Source organism: Pleurodeles waltl, chromosome 6 (genome assembly GCF_031143425.1).
Source record: "Pleurodeles waltl isolate 20211129_DDA chromosome 6, aPleWal1.hap1.20221129, whole genome shotgun sequence".
Lineage (NCBI taxonomy): Eukaryota > Metazoa > Chordata > Amphibia > Caudata > Salamandridae > Pleurodeles > Pleurodeles waltl.
In genome coordinates this window covers 757,495,087-757,519,715 of record NC_090445.1, presented here as the reverse complement: position 1 = coordinate 757,519,715, position 24,629 = coordinate 757,495,087, and the positions used below count along the sequence as shown (strand labels likewise).

The following is a 24,629-nucleotide window of genomic DNA, read 5'->3' as shown; positions in this document are numbered from 1 at the left end:
TCTTAAGTGATTATGTTGTGCTTTCACATTGTTTATGTCTTGAAAAAACAATAAAGATGTTTTTTTTTGTTTTGTTTTTTTAAAAATGGTTGCCCTCGAACCGGAATGTGCATTTTCGAATGCTAGTCAGTAACACTTATGTGACCTGCAGAACTGTGATTCACTTTTAAGAACGTGCATTATCGAATTGCGCTTCCAGTTTGAGAACGCGCATAGGTGTTTGAGAATCATGGCCGGACAAGGCTGATACCACATACCTGCCGTCCATAAGCACCTTCAAATGTGCACGTGATTCTAGAACGTGCATGCCTGCTTCCAGCCTCTGAATCTCAAATTTTCGAGGGCAATGATAACTACATAGGTTATATAACGGCACAGTACCTTAAAGAAACATGTATGTTGCAGTCACTATTTCTCTGTGAAAACTAAAGAAAACGCATGGAAACATGAGAAATAGTAATTTTCGGTTATTCTTCATTAGCCTCTTGGTGGGTGCAGTCTGATGCGTTGCCTAAATTTGGCGATTTTCTGTTCGAAATATATGGTCAGATGTATGTACCTCAGTGTTTGCGATTTCCCAGTAGTGAATTTTTGCAATTCGTTATTAGGATATTGCAAACTGCGATGTACCAAATTCTGTTTCACTCTGTTTGCAATTCCCAAAGAGTCGCAAATGGACCTGCCGCATCAATATTCATAAGATAGGTTGCAATTTGCGACCCATTAGGAATGGCAAAAAATCACAGGGATGGTGGCCTGCTGGGTTCAGTAGACCACCACAACTGTGACTGCTTTTTAAATAAAGCATTTTTTTTTTAAAAGGCATCCTTAAAAGAAAAACAGATGCATTTAAAACACAAAAATGAAAAGTTTTCTTTTAATTATTTAAGTGTAGGCAGGGGTCCGTGCGACCCCTGCCTGCTCTTAAAAAGGCTTGCACCTACATTTACAAAGGGGAAGGGGTCCCTTGGGTTACCACCTCCTTCAATGAGTCAGTAAAATGTGAATGTTTTGTGACTGCATTTTGGATGCAAGACATTCACACATACCACTGTGATTCGCTATTAGAAAGGGACACTCTTAACACACCCTTTCCTAATACTGAATCGCTAACCCATGTTGCGATTCAGTAGTAGGTTACTGAATCGCAAAATAGGGCTTGGTATATTGGAAAATGCTTTTTAGTGGTCGCAAAGGGCTCGATTCTCCATTTGTGACCACTAAAATGTTTTGTACATCTGGCGCATACAGTTTACCGGGGCAAAACATGAAGTGGCAACCACACCTACCACTATGTAAACTCTGCCACCTCCATCACAGGAACCAATATTGTATCTAAGGGGAGTTATGTCCAACTTGTCACAGAGCCTCTTTCACATGGCATTAGGTTGGATTTGGCAATTGTTGTGGTGTTGGCAGGAGTCTAGAAACTCAGCATCTACACTGCATCTGTAAACTGCGTCAGTTAACAGATTTAGTGGGAGAAAGATGACCAGCAATGTTCATTTAGCCTAGCAACACTGGACCACCAGATAAATGTAATCTCTGGCAACAATACAAAAAAGGTTTCAGGAGTGGCAGAAGAAGTTCCATGTGACTGGATCTGCTGTCTGTTTGTGCCAAACCTCCACTGAAGAGCTCCTAAAGGTAGAGCAGGACATCCTTGTCAGAAGCACTGAGAATTGGAATTATTGAGCAGTGCCAGGTGAACCCACATAGATGCGCCATCTTTTGCAACAACTGCAGAAACATAGGGGCTTAATTACAAGACTTATGCGCCGCTGGTGGGTCACTTTTTGTGACCCACCGGTGGCGCATAATGCAGGCCCATATGTACAAGGCCACGCACAGCCACTCTGCGTGGCTTTTCATGGACCTGAAGATACGGTGTAAGGCAACGCAGCACAATCACTGCATTGTCTTACAGAGCGTCAGGGAGACGTTCCATGGGCTTTGCAGTGGGGTTTTCCCATGCAACAACCATGGGTTTTCACTCATTCCCAGATTTACAACTATTCCTAAACCTGGGGATGAATCAACATCTTACGCCTTCCCAGGGGAGGCGCAGTGAGGAGAAATATGTTTATTTTCCCTAGTTTTTCCTCTTTCTATGTGTGCTGCATTGTATACAGTTGTTCTGCAGAGTGAGATATATACCTACACCGACTCACTAAAGTGCTGAGCAACTGGCCTACAAATGTCTCACACATAAAAAGAGGAAAACGCCTCCATGGATTATTTTCGTCCAGGAAGGTGTCCCTTCCTGCACAGAAACAATCCTGTCTGCGCCGCAGGCATCCTTGAGCCATGGTGGAAGGGCGCCTGCATCAGCGCAAGGCAGCCCATTGTGTGCCAGTGCAGGGGGAGAGGGCAGAAATGCATCCTATATTTTAAATACAGTGCATTCCTTCTCTTTCCATGTGGCACAGAACAGCCAGCAAGGTCACTTTCTTTGCTGCGCTGCCCTGCACCACGGGGCTTGTAAATATGCTCCATGGTCTAATTAGAGAGACAGTGTGGGATAAATGGTCTGGCCCAAAGAAAGAACAGTAGAATTGGAAGGTCACAATCAGTGTGTCCACCTTAAAATTAGTTTATGTTGTTGACTCTTTTTTTTTATTTGTTCCTCACTGACTTCGAAGCTCCATTGTTGGCTGAAAGTTTCCAAGGCTAGCAGAATCATGCCCATTAATTTTTTTTTTTCCAAATGAGTCCAAATCGTGGCTTTCTTATGCATCATGGCAAACACCAGCCCTTCCAAGACGTCCAATGAAGTACTAATTAAAGAAACAATAGAAACGCAAGTAACACGTTTAAGTGGGCATCACAATGCTTCGGACTACCAGTCTTTGTCATACCCTTTGCCACCTATGTCCAATCTCTTGTACTGGTTAATTTGAATTCCAGGTGACTTCTGGCTTCTTTAAAGTGTCAGTGCCTGTATGCTTAGTTCGGGGTTGCTTACCTAACTGGCCCTCTGTCTTTCTTCTGAAGTACGGCAAGTTCAGAAATGTGAAGGAGCGCCGACATTTCAGATTCTTATTGATTTCTGTTGACTAGTCGTAAAAGAGAGTTTGAAGCTAGTCCAATTACAACAGTGTAAATAGTATTGTAAATATACCCCTTTTCCTTACAGTGTAAAAAGATAATTCACTTACAATTTTAATTATGGAGAACTATGATTAAAAGTAAAATATTTTCACAATAGCCATTGAATTCTTCTGATGGATATGCAATATCTAGGTCGTTTCTGTATTGAATCTTATGCACTTTTCGCGGAAACAAGATTCGTCTTCAAAATGTTTTTCCCAGGACATTTGTGTCTTTTTTTTTTTAACCTGGAGATTCGTGCTTCTCTTGCTCCTCACTGACGTCCAACTCAAATATTGTACACAGTTGTTTTGTAGAGTGAGATATATACCAACACCGACAACAAGGAAAGCTGGCACTGGCCTACAAACGTTTCCATCTATTAATCGCTTGCTAATTTATGTCTTGCATAGTTCAGTAGTATGATCTTCAAGGTGAACATTTTTTCTGAGTTTCTCCAAACTGCCTTTGCAGTTTGTTTGCTTGAAACAAGCTTCATGGCCGGCTCACAACATCTTCCATTGTGTTCATGCTTAGTATTTGGTTTGTAAGTTTGGAATTTGAAACTTGTTTTCCTGAAACATGGCACATGAACATGCTCCCTAGAAATGTTAGCATGTAGAGTATTAGTTTTGTTGCACCTTAGCGGTCTCCTGCAAACTAAAACGAGGTTAAAAATAACATATATGTGGCATCTGCTAACATGCTAATAACGCTAATGCATTGGAGAACATCTGTTTACAAAATGCGGCCAAAATGTACTAACTCTAAACTCTGGATCTTGTAAACTGTGTTTCAGAAGCAAGAAGAAGAAGGAGGGAGAACAGCCCCCAGCCTCCTCCACTAGCAGTCAGCACCGAGTTGTTGCACAACCCTATCTGTATAACATGAAATATGCAAATGTCGGCAAATGTGTTATTATCAACAACGAGAAATTTCACCGGAGTACAGGTACTGCTATTGATACTCATATTGTGGGTTTTTCCAGTGCACCATTGTGTACTGACACATTGGAGTTAACATATATGTTTTGTCTTTGTCACTGTTTATTTTTTGTCTATGCTGAATTTTTCTCCACTCTTCTTTATGAGTGAGAGAAGACATAGCAGATTCTGGCTGTAGTGTGTTCTACCCTGTTTCATTTTAATATTGTTCTACATTCAATGATCTTCCATGTGAGCAAGCCACTACCACCATCTTTCTACAAAACTACTTTTCCCTATCCTCTGTCCCAAAGACACCTATGGCCAGTTTGAAAATGTGTATGTTGTATATGTATTTAATTAATTTATTTTATTTAACGATTTATAGAACACGCTTGGGCAGTAGGTGATACTGTGCTTTAAATAGCACATGAGCAGAATACCAAATTGGGCTACATCAAATGTGAGGAGGCAGGTCCTAAACACTTGAGAACTAATGAAGGGAAAGATGTGATTCTGTGAACAAAGTCAGTCATAACCTTAGGACCATTAGGTCCATCGTTAGATTAGGAATTATCTGACCCAGTGGGTCGTGGGGTGGTTCCTGAAAGTGTTGCTCAAAATTGATTTTATTGATTCAGAGGGTAGAGCTTTTATTTTCAGTCCTTGGCGGCAGTTCAAGAGAAGGGCTGATTACATCAAGTGGAGGTTCACAACTTAGGCACTTCAAAAGGAAAGTTATCCCAGCTTCTGACAACTTTGGAGCCAGCAGAGCTAGTGCCATAACTAGTTTTGCAGGCTATATAGCAGAAGTTAAATTGGATTCTAGCTATGAAGTGGTGCAGTGTAAGTCTCAAAGTACGTGAGTGAAATAGTCAAATTTGCTAGCAAAGTAGACACACATGGCTCTGGATTTAAGCATAGCTTTAAGAGGGGCGACGGGTGTTTGGTGTGTGTCTTTAGAAACACATTCTTTAAGTCTAGTCGGATGTTGACCAATGTCTGGAGTGCTCCTTTGAGCTCTTCAGGGGAAATGAGTTACAGATTTCCTACATTTGCCATCGTATTCATTTGAGAAGTAGGTGGGAGAGTGGACTCCACTTGTTGAGTAAGTTAAACCAGTTTTCTTGGAAAATGCTAAACATGTGCTTGAAAGTTTTAGCCAGGATAGGCTCAAGAAAGTTAAATCCTGGTTTTAGCTGTTTGATGGGTTTTGTCAGGTCATCACCTGAGATGGGAATGAAGGAATCCAATGTAGTAGTGTAGTTGTAGAGTGGCCTGAAAACAGGTTTTCATATTGAATTCATCCCATATTATTTGTATATTTTCAGTAAAGTGAAGATAGCCCTGCGTGTTTCATTTGAGCTGAGAAGTAGAAGATTTTCTTTGGGAAAGGAGACATTAATAATGTGCCACAGCAACAAAAAAGTAACATTTGGAGAAACATTATCTGCTCTTGAATATAGTTTGTTTTAGCAATAGAGATAGTGTGCAGATTTTATTATGTTGGTCAAGAAGTTATAAGTCGGAGTAGGCTTGTGCATGTGGCTGGGGTACTGTGATACTGATTAAGTTACAATGGTGGTCAGTCAGAAATCAGGTTGAACAGTTCAATGTGCATGTTTGCTCACCTTGCTTTTAGTTAAATGGATAAACGGTGATAGTTAGATACAGTCGAGTTGGACAATTGAAAGAGGGTTTGATGTGAATGAGACTTCTGGGTTGACACCTTTGTGGGGGATGGGATTTGAGATTCTGATATGTATTTCAAAACATAGGGGTGGGGAGGTGATTTGCATTTAGGCATATTTTTATCAAATGTGCGGGAGAGTATTGAGATACACAGTGAAGAGCCCAGTATTAATTTGGAGCAGGATTGATTACCCTACCATTTTCATTGCCAAGTTGTAATGGTATTTGTAAAAAATATTGGAAACAAACATTGTGATACAAAAAATATTGTGTCAAGAATATCGGGGTGTCAAAAATATCATCAACAGGAATATCGAAGGTAAAAATATCTTTTTAAGTGTGGTTTTAATATTGTTGTAAAATATATAATTTTAGAAGCTTTTTAAACGTTAATTAGTATTTAGTTCATTGTAGTGTGTTTGATTCTGGTGCTCCAGTAAGACCCTCAAGGACTGAAAAACAATCTAAAGATGCTCTCAACCATTACCACCATCTCCTGAAAAACACTAAGAAGACCGCCCTACCCACCTACATCAATGACAGCTACAACACCAGCAAGGAACTGTTCAACATAGTCAAGGAGTTCACCAACAGAAAACACCATCAAACTCTCTCAAGCTCTCTGCGACACCCTCTCTGACTTTTTCCACAACAAAATCAACAACAACTAGCAAGACTTTGCACCCCAGCCCCCACCAAGGATGACATCAACCGTTTGACACCCATCCACACCAGCTCACATTGTGGAACACTCTCACCGAGAAAGAAACAGCGTCCATCACGAGATCCATCCACTCCGGAGCCCCAGAAGATCCCTGCCCCCATCACACTTTCAACCTCAGCAATCAACCCATCAGCAGAGAACTCACCAAGATCCTCAACACCTCGATCACCACAGCCTACTTTCCACAAAAATGGAAACATGCCAACGTGAAGCCGTTGCTGAAGAAACCATCCGCGGACCCAGGAGAACACAAGAACTACCAACCCATCCCCCTGCTCCCTTTCCCAACCAAGGTCATCAAGAAAGCTATCAACATCCAGTTAACCAGACACCTGGAGAACCACAACTTTTTGGACTGCTTCCAAGCCGGTTTTAGAGCAAAGCACAGCACCCAGACAACTCTAGTCACAGCCACGGACAACATCAGAATGCTGCTAGACCATGGCAAAACAGCAGCCCTCATCTTCTTTGATCTATAACAAAACAATGACATTTAGAAAAATATTTAAAAATGTATAAATATAAAAAAATATTTTAATAAAGTGAAACACCACAACCTTTTGGGCCCCTCCTCTCCTAATGTTTTAATGCAAAAGTTATAAGATCTCTGCATTTTGTTAAACTAAATTTAAATAATACAAATATCCGCTATTTATTGATTAATTTTTAGATTTAAAAATGTCTTTTATAATTATTTTGATTTTATGATGATAAATATTAGATTCATACATGTTTTTTAAATGTTGTTATACACACTATATATATATATATATATATATATATATATATATATATATATATATGTATATATAGAATAAGTTAGTGTTTAAATATGAATATCTAGGTTGGTAGTTTTGGTTAGTGTGTTTTTAGATTACATTTTAGTTTATTTTAGAGTTAAAAAAAATTCTGTGACTACAGAGTATTTATAGTGTATATAAAATGTTTAATTTGCATTATCTTGAATAAAATGTCTAAGACTGCACTTGATTTTAGTTTTGCCTCTTTAGCATCAAAGAACATCTTCAAATAGGCTTAGATTAGAGTGTGAATAGTAAACGTCTCCCTTTTTTGTGTCCAACACCTTCCCCCAAAATGGTTTGGTTGGAATGGGGATAGTAAATGTCAAACTTTAGTATCCAACACCTTTCCAACATTGGTAAAGATTGGAGTGGGAATAGTAAATGATAGTATATAGTAAATGACATCCTTTTAATGTCCAACACTTTCCCCAAATTAGTCCACATTTTCGGGGAAATAGTTTTTTACACCCTTTTAGGGTCCAGCACCTTCTTCAAATTTGCATAGATTGGAGCAGTAATAGTAAATGTTAATCTTCTAGTGTCTAACATATTCCCCATATTCGTATAGATTGAAAAAGGGAGGGCAAATTACACCCTTTTAGTGTCTAACACTTTTCCCAAATTGGTCTACATTGAAGTAGGAATAGTAAATATCACCTGTTTAGTGCCCGACAGCTTCTAAAAAATGGTTTATGTTGTAGTTAGATTATTTAATTTTATAATGTTAGTATGAAATCATTTGTATTACTTTTATTTGTATTGAGTAGAAATAGTATGTGTTGTTTTACTAGCATTATTTAGAAATATAAATCAAAAAATACTTGTATGTTTATAAGCAATCATATCACCAATTCAATTTTTTAACAAATAAAGACAAGTGGCACATTTTTGACTTTGTATTTATGTTTTCATCCTTAATTAATATATATTTTAGCATTTTAACATTTATATTTACACTTAGAAATAAACATTCATATAGTTTAATAAATAAAACAAGTTTAACATTGCTTTATTATTACATAAAAGCGTATAGTATGTTATTATATATTTCAATACTATTGTATATTGCACATCTCACGCTTTTTTTCCCATTAACACTTTTTTTTAGCATTTCTTTAATTTTTTTATATGCATTTTTCGAACATTATTCTAACATGTTATTGGAGTATTTATTAAATAATTGTATATATTATTTACAATTATTAAGTTTATACTTTACAATCTTTTAACATTTTGTCCAACAATTTTTACATATTTAATATTTTTAAAAATATTTTCATACATTTTCTCAACAGTTTCACATTCAGTTCTATGGGGAGATAGTTTTTTTTATTTTAGTTTTATTTGGCGAGCCATCTTTCTTTTTACGGCTAATGTCTATTTAGTAATCTATTTATGTTGTTGTTAGCCATTTTTCACAGGACCAGCTCGCAGTAATGTGATGCTGTTTGTCAGAACAGGTAAGTCTATTATAATGAATGTTTAAGGGTTCCTAGGGTGGGAGGTTAAGGGGAGAGTGCTAGAAGGTAGTTATAGTGTTACTTTTGTGTTTTAGGTATATTTAGATGTATTAATAGTAGTGATTTTCACTTGTTTGTAGTTTTGGGTCTTCAAACACTATTTTAGTCATGTATCATTATGTTAGTTTAAAATGTGTTATGTTACTAATATTTTGATGAATCAGGGGCTCATTACAAGTTTAGTGGTTGGACGAGCTGACCGCAAAACTCAAAGGGATGCAGCGGCCGTCAACCCAGCTGCCTCACCCCTGCCGTATTACGAAGTTCCCACTGGGCTGACCGGTGGGAACATCGTATTACGATCTTAAGGGAGCCAATACCGTAGCATAACAGCACCCTCGGAATGTGCAACGTCTGCAAAGCAGACAGTGCGTGTTCCCAGGGTGCTGGCAGTTGGGCCCCTCAACTGCGAAAGCCATGGGCCTGGTCAGTGACGGGGCTCCCCTGCGGCCCCCAGCACTGTTTTTCCTCCAGTCTTTCCATGGCAGGGTCCCCACCATGGAAAGGCTGGCAGAAACAGGAGTCGTGACCTTCACGGCATCGCTGAGTTCAGCGCCGTGGTGGCTAACCACAAGTCAGTCTGCCATTAACCCATCAGGAACCATGTTCCCAGCGGTGACGCCAGTCATAATGTGGTGGTCGGTATAGTTGAAGAAGGAAGGGCAAATTACACCCTATGTGGCGGTCAGACTGCTTGGAGTGTGGCGGTCTGACTGCCGCAGCGAGTCTTGCAGTCCTTGTACCGCTGTACTGGTAATAAGGCCCTAAGTGTGGCGCATATATGTTTTTGGTATTGTACTGTGTTTTGCAGCTGGGGTTTTTATTTACTTTAGAGGTTTTTGTCTGCAAACGTATCCTATGGTCATTGGAAGTTTGGGTTTTCTTTTTAAGGCAATCATTTTTGGTTTATAACAAATCAATGATTTTTACTTTGATTTCCTTTTTTCAGGTTATCTGGAGTTCAATTTAACTTTTTTGGGGCTTTTTTATGTTTCCTACTCACCCTGGATTGTGCAAGGGATCTTGATTGGATTCATCCTATTTTTGCATTTTCTTTGAGTCTTTTTAGATTATGGCCCTCGTTACAACCCTGGTGGTCGGTGATAAAGTGGCAATAATACCACCAACAGGCTGGCGGTAACTACTGCCAAGTTATGACCATGTCAGAAAGAGCTCAGATATACAGCCACTTTACCACACCGAACGCCAGGGTGGAAACAACAGGCACCACGGCGGTAGCCGCCTACAGCCAGGCAGAAGTCACTGTTCCGCCCACCGTATTATGACATGTACATTCGCCACCTTTTTCGGGGTGGTACCAATGACATCAAAAGCATGGCAGAAACAGACCTCAGAAGGTAAAAGGACTCACCATTGGAGACACAGGGAAGAACCACGCCACCATGGAGCCCGAGCTGCAAATCTTTCAGATGATATTTTACATCCTGCTCCACCACGAACACCAATGACGGCGAAGACGACCACGGTGAGTACAGACGCCTAGCACACAGGCGAGTGAGGGAGGAAAAAGAGAGTGACACACACATGCACAACACCCCCCCCACCCCCAACACCATACACACAATCAGATGCAGTAAGAAAACAAATTCACCCCGTACCCCTCAGGAATAATGCAAGGCCAACACAACTAGATGAATGTGAGTGTTCTAGTATAAATACAGTAAAAGTACGAACATCCAAACTAAAAGTATATACATATGTAAAAATCAAGGTACATTGCCCAGTCCTCAATGTGCATGGGCCACAGGGCCACGTGACAAAGGACAAGGTGTACCTTGGGAGGGGGGGCAGACACAGTGGGAGAGGACACAGGGGACGTGTGCATGGCTGTTGTGGAGGTGTTTGCCAGTGAGGTGTGTGGTCTGCTAGGTGTGCTGGTAATGGTGGTAGTGGATGAGCATGGAGTGCATGAAGGTGTGAGAGTAGAGGCAACTGGGAGGGAGGTGGGGGAGGAGAAGGGGGCCACAGTGGAGGCAGTGGATGTTGGCATGTCTGCATCTGGATGGTGTTTGTGTGAGTGCCTGTGGGATGAAGTGTGTTGCTTGTGTTTGCCTGTGCCACTCTTGTGTGTTGTCTTGTGTGCATGCTGGTCTGCCTGTGTGCTTGGGATAGGTTGGGGTTGAGGGGAATGGGACTGGGAAGAGGAAGTTGGAGGGGGAGGGGGGAAACAGGGACAATGGCTGCCATCAGAGAGGAGGCAAGAGCCTGGATTGATCTCTGTTGGGCCTCTAAGCCAGTGTGAATGCCCTCTGGAAATGCATTGGCCTGTTGCATTTGAGCTGCCAGCCCCTGGATTGCATTCACAATGGTTGACTGCCCAACAGAGATGGATCTCAGGAAGTCAATAGCCTACTCAGGGCAGCGGGGGTAACTGGGGCAGGGCCTGAGGAGCCTGGGACAAAGGAGATGCCCACCCTCCTGGGTGAGCGGGCACAGGCAACTCAATGAGGGGCTGCTGGGAGGGCAGTGCTGGTACAGAGGTGGCAGCTGTACCTGTAGCTGGGGTGGGTACACAGGTGTCCGCCACCACCAGGGAGCTTCCATCAGAGGAGGTATCTGTGTCAGTACTGTCCCCTCCAGTCTCCACTGTGGGGCTCCCCTCGCCCTCCGTCCCAATGGTGCCCTCACCGTCGGTGGACTCTGCCTCCTGGGTCCTGTGAGATGCAGCTCCCTCTGTCACCAGTACCTCTGCTCCTCCGCCAGATGATGCTAATGCACATAAGGACAGGATGACAAAACAAAAAGGGGGGAAGACAAAGGATACACTGGGTCAATGGCTGCACCAACACCACCGTTGGCTTACATACCACCCTCACACACTGGGAACAGGCCTACGTACTATGCAATGCACTGCCTGTAACAATGCTAGTCACCAGGGCATGGGAAGGGACACATACCGCCAACTGCAGCATACCTGGGACCCACACAGCCCTGCCCAGTAGTGCCTACAAGCTAGGTAGGAGGAATGTCACACCAGGACACTGCCCAACATGGGACCTACTCTGCAATGTTAGGCCTGGCCTAGGGACACCCATAGACACTCATCCTCGACCCAGATAACACCCCACCAGGCGTAAGTTGAAATGATGGGCACTGTACTCACCCCCTTGTGGCTGCTGTGATGCCCTCAAGCGCCCATCTAGCTCAAGATAGGCCACCGCTAGTATGTGGCCCACCAGGGGGCGTCAGGGTTCGATGTGCACCCCTTCCTCGTTGTGAGGCCATCCCCAGCTGGGCCTCTGCCGTCTTCCGTACCCAGCGTCTCAGGTCCTCCCACCGTTTCCGACAGAGGGTCCTCCACCTGTCGTAGACCCCCAGAGTCCGCACGTCTTTGGCGATGGCACATCATATACCCTGCTTTTGATGGGCACTGACCTGCAGAGAAATACACACAGGGAAAGATATTAGTCAGACCGTCCTGCCTGTTATACTCATGGCCCACCATACCCTTTCCCACCCCCATTTGAACAGACATGGCCCAGCACACAAGCTGGATGCCTCCCAGGGGACATCCTCCAATCCCCCCACACGAGGCCTTCACACACACCACTCCATGCATTCATGCCCTATGCATCATGCTCACAGTGTACTTACCTGTTGGTCTGGAGGCCCATATAGCAGACTGTATTGGGGTAGGACCCCACCCACCAGTCTCTCCACCTCCGCCGAGGTGAAGACAGGGGCCCTTTTCCCAGTCACACGTGCCATGGTAGGTTCCAGGCACAGGTCACAGCAGCACATGTAGTGTAGGTCCTCTCCTGTTGAAGGTCAGGTAGCAAATGAGTGAACAGTTAGAAAACGGCAGTGACGTCCGCAGCGGTTCATACTGTCACCGCCGGCTCACATCTCCATTGGCCACTATACCCCATAGGCCCAATATTATCCAATGAGGCGTTGCACGGCGGTTCCCGACCGCCTCCCACTACGGCAAACAAGCGGAATTACCTCACTTCCACTTGTCCCTCCACACAGGACAGGTGGCCGCCATTCCGGGGAGGGGACAGGCCCTGGATTATAACTGCATCACAGTTCACAATTGAACGTACAGGACAAATGTCACTTATACATTTCAAATTGACATCATGCATTGTACTGCTGTGGCTACAATGTACAGTTTGTGACCGGCTCATCTTTTGCCCCTTAGATTGCTACTGCTGCGGATGAATAGAAGATGGAGACACCCCCCATGTACAAACCCCTGGTAGACTTGGCAACAATGGAGGACAGGCCCATTATCCTTACCTACAGACTTGACAGGGCCACAATGACGGAGCTGTGTGCCCAACTGGAGCCTGACCTAATATCTGCTATCCGTCACCCCACTGGGATCCCCCCTCTTGTGCAAGTGCTATCTGTGCTCCATTTCTTGGCAACTGGTTCTTTTGGCTTGGCAGCAGGAATGTCACAGCCAATGTTCTCAATCGTGCTGACAAAAGTATTGTGTACCTTGATTAATCACATGTGCAGTTTTTTTCCCCCAGGTAGAGGATGTGGCCACAGTGAAGGCTGACTTCTATGCAATGGGGCATATCCCCAACATAATTGGGGCAATTGATGGAACACATATTGCATTTGTCCCCTCCCCCCCAGCAAAATGAACAGGTGTTCAGAAATCGAAAGAATTTTCACTCAATGAATGTGCAGATGGTGTGCCTGGTGGACCGGTTCATGTCTCACATCAATGCTAAGTATCCTGGGTCAGTGCATGATGCCTTTATCCTGAGGAATAGCAGAATCCCAAATGTGATGGCCCAGCTACAGAGGCACTGGTTGTGGCTAATAGGTGAGCCCTGGTTCCCACCCAGTGGATGTTGGTGTATGGGTATGGTGTGGGCTATATGGCATAGTGTGTGGCTAAATGTTGTCCCTCAATATTTGCAGGTGACTCAGGTTACCCCAACCTATCATGGCTACTGACCCCTGTGAGGAATCCCAGGACAAGGGCAGAGGAACATTAAAATGAGGCACATGGGTGAACAAGAAGGATAATTGAACGTACCTTTGGCCTCCTGAAGGCCAGGTTTGGGTCCCTCCATCTAACAGGTGGACCCCTGTGCTACTCACCCAAGAAGGTCTGCCAGATAATTGTGGCATACTGCATGTTGCATAACCTTGCCTCGCAACAACATGGGCCTTTTCTGCAGGAGGAGGAGGCTGGAGATGGCCGTGTGGCAGTAGTGGACCCTGTGGACCGTGAAGATGATGAGGCAGAGGATGGGGATGAGGACAACAGAACTGCAGTGATTCGACAACACTGCCAATGACACACAGGTAAGACAGTGTAACTTCACTTTTCATTGTCATTTTTTTTTTCACATTGTCACTGGCAGGCTGTGATTTACCACTGCTATGCTCACTCACTGTACCCTTTAGCAACTCTTTTTGTAGATGTTGGTGCCCCGCTATCGCTCCTGGTGTGTTCACTGCAGCCAACTACAGGTCTATCTTATGTGAAAATTACTGTACAGTTGATTTGCAATGTTTGAACCTTCTTAAACAAATACATACTTAAATCATTTGACATACTCCATACTTGTATTAATTCAAAGGGTATTTATTGAAGGGATGAGGAGGAGTGAGGCAAGTGCATTGGGATGGGGTGATGATGGAGGAAAGTCCAGGGTAGAGTTCCAGTCTATTTGTAGCACAGATGATTTGTCCATGGGGACATAGGAAGGGGAGCAATGGCAGTTCAAGGTGGACAGGGTGACAGAGTGGGAAACACCAGTGACAATCAGGAGAGTCTTATTTCCTAGCGGGGGTCTTGGCAATAGTCTGTGGCTTATGCCTGGATCTCAGGGAACGTTTGCGGGGTGGTCCTCCTGCAGGGGGAGGGGCGCTGGTGGTCTGTTGGTCCTGTGGTGGGGCCTCCTGTCCACTAGCAGCAGGAGGAGGTGAAAGGCAGTTCAGATGTCTGGCTAGTGTCAGGGGCCCACTGGTGTAAGACTACCTCCCTCATAATGTTGGACATGTCTGCCAGCACCCCTGCAATGGAGACCAGGGTGGTGTTGATGTCCTGCAAGTCGTCCCTGATCCCCTGGTACTGTCCCGCCTGCTGCCACATGTTCTCCTTCACGTTGTCCAGGATCTGCCCAGCGTATCCTGGGAATGTTGGTATACTCCCAGGATCTCGGTGAGTGCCTCCTGGAGATGCAAAGGTGATGGTGGTGTGTGGCTCTGGTCTTGTCTGTGGTTGTGGTGTCTATCTCGTGGCAATTGTTTATATTCGTAAAGGGTTGTGGGTAATGTGGGTGGGTGTTTTATAGTGGTGTGGGTGTGGTGTGTGTGTATGGGTGTCAGGTGTGTGTTATTCAAATTGTCCAATGTGGTGTTGTTTTGTATGTGTGTGTGTATTTTGAGCGCGGCGGTATGTACCGCCAATGGTTTACCTCCATTGAATGTCTGCTGTGGTGATTTGTGGGTCATAATGTGATGGGCATTGTTCTGCTGGCGTAACGGTGTGGGTTTTGATACCGCCAGTTTATTACTGACCTTTGGTGTGGCGGAATTGTGTTTGTGGCTGAATAGTGACGGATTGGTGTGTGTCTGTCATAATATGGTGAACGGATATCCGCCACAGTGGTGGTATGTTGGCGGCAGTCAGTGTGGCGATAAGTGGGATTATATGGTTTATGTGTTGCAATTATTTTATGTGATAGATTGAGTTTGTTTTTCAGTTTTTTTGTTGGTTACAGTTTTTGTTTAATTAATTTATATACCATATGCTTATCTCAGTGTCAGCTAACATTGAACTTTGATTTCATTTATAGATTCATGTAATATAATAGCGTATTTATTATTAAAATAACACATGATTTGTCATGTTGGTTTAGATTTTGTGATTTCTTTTGGACTCGTGTACATTACTAATTATTTGATTACATGCTATTGGCTATTATTTCTAAGTAATCTACTCCTCTGTTGTTTATGTAGGTTTTGACTTTAGATTGTAGCATCTTGTATATTCTTGTGGTTTGTTTGTAACCTTCAGGGGCAATTTGGCTAACAGCTTGCTCCATTTCGGCTTGTTGGTAGCTTTGCTCTTTTTGTAGTGCTTCTATAAATTTATAGAGTGTAGGTTGTGTTCTGCCTAGCATGGATTGGAAGGCATTGTACCATTCTTCCACTGTGTTGTTTGTTTTGGCTTCCTGTGCCAAGGTGCTGTCATAGACATTCCACCATTGCATTTGAAATTTGGGTTTGCATCTGTGTCCCTAGCAATGCAGTCGGCCAGCTCAAGTGTCTTCGACAAAGTCCATTCGGATGCTTGGTTTGTCTTTGTTTTGTTGCTAGAATGGGCTTTCTATAGTAAACTGTAATGGCTAGCTACCTCTGTGACCTGGACATAGGCTAGTGCTATCATTTTTTTTATTTCAAACGCAAGTTGTTTGTTTGTAGTGTATTCTACACTTAGGGCCTCATTATATGGCTGGAGGTCTTGAGACTCGCAGTCTTGCAGTGGTAGTCAGACACTCCAGGCGGCCTGACCACCACATTATGACGCGGTCAAACTGTCAGGGAAACGCCATCCACACCAGAAGTATGGTTCCCCATGGGCTGACAGTGGTTGGACTCATGGTCAGCCACGGCGGCGCTGAGTTCAGCACCTCCGTGATGATCACAAGTCCCCTTTCCACCAGCCTTTTCATCATGGTTTAGCCACCATGAAAAGACTGGCAGAAAGGCAGTGCTAGGGGCCACAGGGGGGTCCCAGCCCTGCCCACGAACATCTTCATACACAAGATACCCCCCCTGTTTTCTTTTAAGAAGGGAAGAACTAAAAAGACACATTGACAAAGGCACTACTGCCACAAACATCAATTATGCCTAACAATACACTGTGGGGTCTTCCAGCTGTGCTGGGACATCATAAATGTGGACACTGTGCGACGTGCAAATTTAGTTTAAATACTACGGATTTCTGCTATGGGGACAACACTTTCACTTTGGTCTCATTCACAAATTGTAATACACATGATGTCATTTACGTGATCTGGTGTCCGTGTAATCTCATGTATATTGGAAAAATGACACAAAAGGTGAAATGTAGGATTTTACAACACAGAAGCAGAATCAAATGTAAAACTGTAGGAGCGCCCCTAGTGGAACATTACCAAAGACTCCAACACAACAGTGAGGAGTTGAGATGGCAAATTATTGAACAAATCACCTTGAGCCCAAGAGGAGGGGATATAAACAATCTCCTCTCTAAACGTGAACTGTATTGGATGTAAAAGTGCAAAACTATAAGTAATGGGCTAAACACTTTGGAGGATTGGAGACAAGCCTCGACAATGTAATTGCACTACTTTCTAATTGAGACCACGCCCATGTTTAATAGAAAAGAGGTGTCTTGTTCAACAGAAATGTATGTAAATTATGTTATATATAATTGTCCTATACCATGTATTAGAATTTTAGGAGCTTAGAACAATGGATTCCTAGCATAAGGCAACATATGATTAACGAATTATGGATTTTATAATGTTAACAGAAATTGTGTTACTAACATCTACAGAATAGACTGATTTATGATTTTTGATTTAACGGTTCAAAAATCTATTTTTTGTGATTCACATAAATTTTTATATCATTTGGGTATCTTTAAAATTATGGACTTTATACTGCAAACAGAAATTGTGATATAAATAGCTATAGAATAGACTATCACACTTTGATTATCAATAACTCTTTTATAATCTATTTTTAATTAATCAAACGTTTCAAATTCAAAACCATAGCAATTACTTAGCTGGATTATACCTTGATCGGCATCTTTTGGGGAGGATGATTCCTCATAAATAGCAGTAAAAAATGGCCAGACGAGTTACTGCTTCGTGATACGAAGACGCAAACATGGAACACAATTTAAAATTGTGTACAAACACTAAATAAACCTTTGTGCGGACCATAGAGGATATTGCTTTCAATACCTTATTTATAAGAAATCACAATGCTAATAAGACCAGTTGATATAAATGATAGGTTTTGGAAACACCATAAACGGTCCAGCGTTTATTATTACTCGGACCAGAGAGGGCACTTCTAACTCAAGACGCTACGTGCAAAACGTCCTTATGTACACAGGATAACAATTTAGCTGGGCGGACGGAGAGGGTGATGAAGCAGAAAATGAAGGTTTTGATTTATTAACGCTTAAACGTAGTGCTGAAATAATCATGTGTGACATTAACTGAACTAATAAAGATTGTACGGGGACAAAATGTGCCCTTAGAGTAGTTTGCCAACATTTATATGCGTGCTTTATATAACGTGGTGTATTAGAATTGCACTAATCCGACATAATCATAAACGTGTGCTACGATTTGCTTGTTTGAAATGCTTTAGCTTAGCATTACTTTAGAGGAGGCTTTGGCCTAGTGGCCTGGTCTCACGGTTTAGATGCTCGTATTTTTCCACTGTGCTAATAAACGTGTATTTCTGCTTGAAGCTGTACTTTTCCACAGAAACTGTTCACATGCTTATCTTAAAGTTAGTGCCAGCCTGGCATATTTTCTCTTTAATTCAAGGTCGACTTGCAGGTGCGGACAATGGAAGCTCTGAAAGTGAGCTAATTGGGAGACAATGTTGCGATTTGCGTACCCATCTCCAAGGATAATGTATGCTTAAGTAAAAGCTTGAGAACTGTCGTTTTTGATTGGTCAATTTGAAGCTAACCTATGGACCCTCCAATGGAGACCCTACTGGACTTGAACTGTTGTCTATAAAAACCAGGTGCACGAGAAGAAAGTAGCTATTACCAGCTCGATACCCGCCATTTTGCAGACTTCGTAGCTATTATGGCCCACTTTGCTGCGACGCCATTTTGAAAGAGACTTTGATGCTTTCTCTAGTTGAGAGAAAGAGACTTTAATGATTCTTGCCCTAGAGACTTTAACTTTGATTTGATCCCTTTGCATGAAGTAGTAGTTTTACCTTGCCGCCGTGAGGCAATTGCCCCATTCACCCCTGCCCCTTTGCCCAGTCCCATGCCGATCGAAACGGTACCCATGATGACCGAAGAACGGTACCTGTGAGACGAAGACTTCCTTGTATGCTGATCGTAATTGGTAAATATGAAAGGAAATTGTAAAATTGCATTGTGTTTCCTTTAGGTAACCAACTGCTGATTTTGATAAGGGCCCTAGCTAGGAGTTTTTCTAAATTTATGTTGCTAAATTGTTTTTGCATGAAGTCCCACATGCCGATGCTAATTTGAGGTTAGATGAGGATTCCATATGTCGCACAATGCAATTTGAGATCTTGTTATGCTGACTAAATGTACGCAATTAGCCCATTACAGATTATCGTATTAGTGATTTGCATTGCTATTATCGAATGCCTTGTGATTCAAATGCTACATAGATTACACTTGTTTCGACGTTATGGACAGCTATTAATGTTCATTTACGTTTATCATTTGGTGTTGAGACACATTTATATTGTGCTAGCTTTGTTAATATAGGGAAATAAATTCACTAACTTTGAATAAACTGGTGTGGTTATTCCTGACTGAAAGGTCAGGGTTCGCCGAAATGTATTCTGGATTAATTGTTAAGTGTTATGTTGATCAAGGTATTGCTTATGTTCGTTATTGATTATTGATTTAATGAAATTGATTGATTAAGAGTACAGAGAGTTCCCACTTAGTCAAAAGATTCATCGGCCTAAAGAGCGTCCGAACACAGGAAAATTATTAGTAAGGACCGCTCTATCAGTAGATGGTAGCAGAGGACGGTTTTGTCTTTTGGGACCCCGTACTAGTAGAGTACATGGTGTTGAATTAACGGTTACGCATTTTTGAGACCCCACTCGAGAAGTTGGATTAGATTTTTATTGGATAAAACTGGTTGACAGAATGATGATGGGCTAGGTCCACCGCGACTTTCCCGGGATCTCGGAGCTTGCGAATGGAGAGAACGGAGGTGTGGAATCAGCGTTGGCGGTACTAGTGATGGTATGAGAGAAGTTAGGGTTTTGCGCTTGCACAGCTTATTGCCGCAGGGTGTGTGAAAAGGTTGTGAGGATTTTCTTTTGAGGATAGCGGAGGTGCGACTCCGAGTGTAGAAGTAGAGAAGTCGTCGAACTTCATAGAGATAACGGAGGTGCGGCTCCGAGTGTGAGAGTAGGGAAGTCGTCGAACTTCATGTGCGTGTGGCGCTTTGTGCATAAAAAGGTCCACGTGGTTGTTGGTGTTGAGGCGGGCCCTGCGAGGTCAAGAGACTCCGGAGTATGTTGATCCATGTTGTGGTCTGGGCGGTTTAGTAGGTTGATCGGGCGTGGTCAACAAGTCGGTACGTGTGTTAGGGAGTGAAAGAAACTTCGACTTCGGGCTTTGACAAGATTCTAAGTGCACTAGAACAGATCATTGACAAGTTGAGAGTAGGTCTGCGGGTCAGATTTGCTTGCGAATGTGGGGACTGAGAAAGACGGAATAGCGGCCAGAGGCTAGTGAAAGGTCCCTAAGGTCCTGAAGCGACTGTGTTACCCTTCCTGTAGTAAACCGACAGATCTGTTTTATTTTTTGGTAGCTCGCAATATATGCAAGAAGTTGTTACGAGAGGAGGTGAGTGAAGGAAGACTAGCCGCGAGGCTTTGTCAGCCGCAGTGTGTGTGAGTGTGACGTCACTAAGAGCCGCGCTGGGATAGGTTGGTTGCAGAGAAGGGTCGCGCACGGATTGGACGCAGTCCGTGGGACTCGATTGGAAGGGGAAAGGCAGGCGAAGAGTATTCCGGGAATTAAAGTCACCTATTGATTACAAATTTTGTGGAATTAAAGTCACCTATTGATTATAAACTTTGTGAAATAAAAGACGAGAAAAATGAAATTCTTTAAAGCATTCAGGAGCGCGATGAAGGGGGAGTCTTACATTAAAGCGAGCGTAGGAGAGGAGACGCCGCCCGAGGGCACACCAGCTTACATTGTAATGGAGGAAAAGGGGGTAGCTCCGTGCCTTTGGCTAAAGCAATGGCACAAACTGACAGAGAAACATGGGAGCGTAGCGTTCCCGATACATGGGACATTCAATATAAGGATCCTAGAGAATTTGAGATTCACGATGTATGACATGAAGGTACCTCCAAGGCCAGCCCAGTTTGAGGCTCTAGCAATCTGGGAATTAATGGCTAGACAGCAACAGAAAAATAAGTTTGAAACAAGGATGAGGAAGGTAGAAAAGACACTAGCGGATGCTAGGTGGGATAATGCGCAGAAGGTGTGGAGGTCAGATGTATTGCAGGGAATAAAACTGTTTCCAGCAATTACTAAGGAAGGAGAGGAGACAGGTAAGAAAGCTACCTGTAAGACGGACAGGAAGTGTTCCAAGGATAGAGAGGACGAGGAAAAGTTGAGAAGAGAAGAGGAGTTAGAGGATGAGGAGTTAATCATGCAATTGCTGAACGACCGTCCACCACCTTATGCGGAAAATGGACAAGGTCCAAGTACCAGTTCTGCCCCTCCGGCATCGGTACAGAACAGTGAAACCCAGAGTTCAGGAGCGCCATCGGGATCTAAGGACCCGAGTTTACTGTTTACCCCGCAGATACCGCAGGTTAGGAGAATATATCCAGATGTGCCCATAATGAAACCAGCAGAAAATTATCAACCGCAGATGCCAGGGTACTACAGCAGTGACAATAGTGGAGGAATGGTTCTAGAACAAACAGTAAGGGGAGTACAGAATGGTTACAACCCAACAATGGCACAAGTTGAATCAACTCAGTTTTTGATGCCTCAAAAGCAGATGCAGGGAGGAAACGCACATGCTCAGATGACGGGGAGTCAGATGGGCATGCCAGCAATGATGACTCATAATATGGGGATGAACATGCCTCAGAATATGGGAAATGGACAGAATCCAGACGCGATATCACTACCCATTACTGTAGGTCCACCGGTACCTTTGTATAGTCAGCCTAACTTAGGTATGAGCAGTCAGGGACCAATGCTGCAGAATGGGACAGAAAGAAGGTGCATAGAAAACACCACAGGGATAACTCCGATAGCGACTCAGCCAAATGGGTCTGGATCCTTGATGGAGTTTAGTCCCATATGTGCTCAGTCTACACTGGTGAGGTCGAGCCCCCCACTGATAATACCTTTAACATCGAATACTGAAAAGTTGCCACAACCATCAATGGCAGTCGATGTGAATGCTACACTGATGGGGGTAAATGCGCAACAGCTGACCCAGTGGTTCAACAGTCTAAATTCCACACAAAGTTCAGACAGTGGGAAAGGAGAAGATTACTTGAATAGGATGAGGCTGAACATGGAAGCACAAGAATTGGTGGAAGGGAATATGGGTGTGAATAGGTTAGAGTCCTACACGGAAGAAGAGCTGAGGTATCTATGTCCAAAGATCACGAAAGAAGTGAACAAGGTACATAAAAGTTTGCAGGAAGTAGCGGACAGAAATGGGATTGACATAGGCAAGACGAAACACTTGGGCAGGAGCTATAGGTTGGATTTTGGGACCACAGATTTTGAACACATGAGGTCAGCAGGCATGAAGGCACACCTTAGAGAATTGTTGCAGAGTGCACAAGTGTGGAGGTGCTTAGACAAATGGGAAAGCAGGTGGGTAAAGAGGAAGGAAAAGAGGAGGGACAGTGCTACAGAGCACAATGAGAAAAGACCGCAGAGTAGTGATACAGTAACAATGTTACCAATGAGGGAGACAGCAGGGGGAAAATTAGTACATGTACCATGGCACAGAAGCGACATTCAGTCATTTACGGATGATTTTCCCAAACTGAGAGAGAAGCCGATTGAATGGTATCAACAGACTGATAGGTTTGTGAAGCTTGCAAAATGTCTCTGGGAAGACCTGAATACTCTCTTCGAGATCGTGGTTCCGGCAGATTTGTGGGAGGATTGCAAAAGAGCTGTAGGTTGGCCGACAAGTGAACCAGAGAGAGACAGAGAGACGGGTGCACCATCACCTATGGTGATGAGCTTGTACTATAAGGTGATTGAGCATTTGAAGACGAAGGTTGCCGCGAAAAATGTGGATTGGCAGAAGATTGATCGAACTGCCCAAGAGGTTAAAGAATCGATTCATAGTTACTATGAGAGGTTGTTGAAGGCGTTCAAGAATTACAGTGGCACGGAAACAATTGAGGCGAAGGACATGCTTCATTTTGTGTTCAGATTTGTGGAAGGGCTGAGACCAGAGATAAGTCAGATGATAAAGTCGCATTTGATTTGCTGGCAGTCGAAACCGATTGATGAGGTCTTGACTTATGCGAAATACTGTAGTGACGAAATTGAAGTGAAACAGAAAAGGCTGAAAGAGAAGGTGATGATGATGCAGCTTAAGGCAGCTCAGACAGGTTTGCAAGGTCTGCAAGGTTTGCAAGGGATGCAAGGGTTCCAACAGCAGGTACCGCAACAGCAGTCGCAGTTGCAGGGAAACATGGCGTTTCAGCCACAGGCCAGAGGTAGAGGCAGAGGAGGTTTTGTGAATAATGGTCCGGATTTGAACACTGTTGTGACGGGTGTGCAGGCAATGAAGAAAGTGATGCCGTGTCACGCGTGCGGAATTGTAGGTCATTGGAAACGCGAGTGCCCGATGGTAGTGCAGGAAGGTGCAGGTGCAGGTGTAGGTGTTGGTCAGCAAAACAATGATGTCAATGCATTTCAGACAATGAGGGCACCGAAAATGAGAGGTCCAAACCCAAATTTTCAGACCGTAAATCAATTGCAGGGATTACAACCTATGCAGCCGCAGCAGATGCAGATGCCTCGTATGCAGATGACGCAAATGCAGCCGATGCAACAGCAGTTACCCATGGTACCTAATCAGCAAATGCAAATACCTTTGGCACCAATGAGTCAGCAGCAAGTGATGGTTCCTCCACAGGTAACGGGTCAGGTAATGAGTACAAACGGCACAGTACAACAGTTCCCATTACACAGTGAGAGTGGAATAAACAACGTATGGGAGAGTGAAAGCTCAGAAGAGGAAGGAGATTGTGTGCTTGCGGCATCCTTAGAAGTTGATCAAAGGGGTCCGTACGTAGAGGGAAGAGTAATGGGTCATCGTGTCTCATTCTTGGTTGACACGGGAGCCACGCGTTCAACGGTTAAGAGCAGTGAAGTACCAAATTTGCCACTCTCAGGGAGGACAGTTCAAGTGGTGGGAGTAGCAAACAGACATCTGACGAACCCAATTACAGATCCGGTACCAGTCAGCATCGGTAACTATCAAGGGGTACATCAGTTTGTGGTATGTGACTCAAGCCCGATAGCACTGTTAGGGAGAGACCTGTTGTGCAAATTGGGTTGTTCGATTATGTGTTCAAACGAAGGGATAACAATACAGACGAGCAGTGATGGGGAAGAAGAGGACAGTGTAGAGGGAGATTAAATGGAAACGGTCGATGAAGAGTATCCTCTGATTTGTCTTTTCCCGATGATAACTGAAGAAGATATCCCAGCAGAATTACGAGAAACAGTCGGAAAGGAAGTGTGGGACATGACAGGGAAAGAGGTGGGATTGATGAAAGGAGTGGAACCAGTGAAAGTGGCTGTAAAGCCCAATGCAATCTTTCCCCAGACCCCACAATACCACATGCCACAAGATACTCTCATGAAAGTTGCTCAACTCATTGACAAATTTGTAAAGCAGGGAGTACTGAAAGAAGTGTTAAGTAGTCCATGTAATTCACCAATAATGGGACTAATAAAGCCAAGTGGAAAAGTCCGACTTGTGCAGGACTTGAGGAAAATAAATGACATCATAGTCAAATGCTGCCCTGTTGTACCGAATCCAGCTGTGATAATGTTTCAAATTCCTTGCGATGCCGAATGGTTCTCAGTCATCGATTTGTCACAAGCATTCTTTTCTGTGCC

At 43.5% G+C, this 24,629-nt stretch overlaps 1 protein-coding gene across 1 annotated transcript in view; it reads left to right on the top strand.

Annotated features, from left to right (window-relative positions):
• LOC138300243 (caspase-7-like) overlaps positions 1-24,629 on the top strand; it is a 304,287-nt gene that overhangs the window by 25,617 nt on the left and 254,041 nt on the right. Inside the window, exon 3 of the mRNA XM_069239328.1 lies at positions 3,890-4,041. Within this exon, the coding sequence (XP_069095429.1) occupies positions 3,890-4,041 (152 nt within the window). The remainder of the gene's footprint in view (positions 1-3,889; positions 4,042-24,629) is intronic.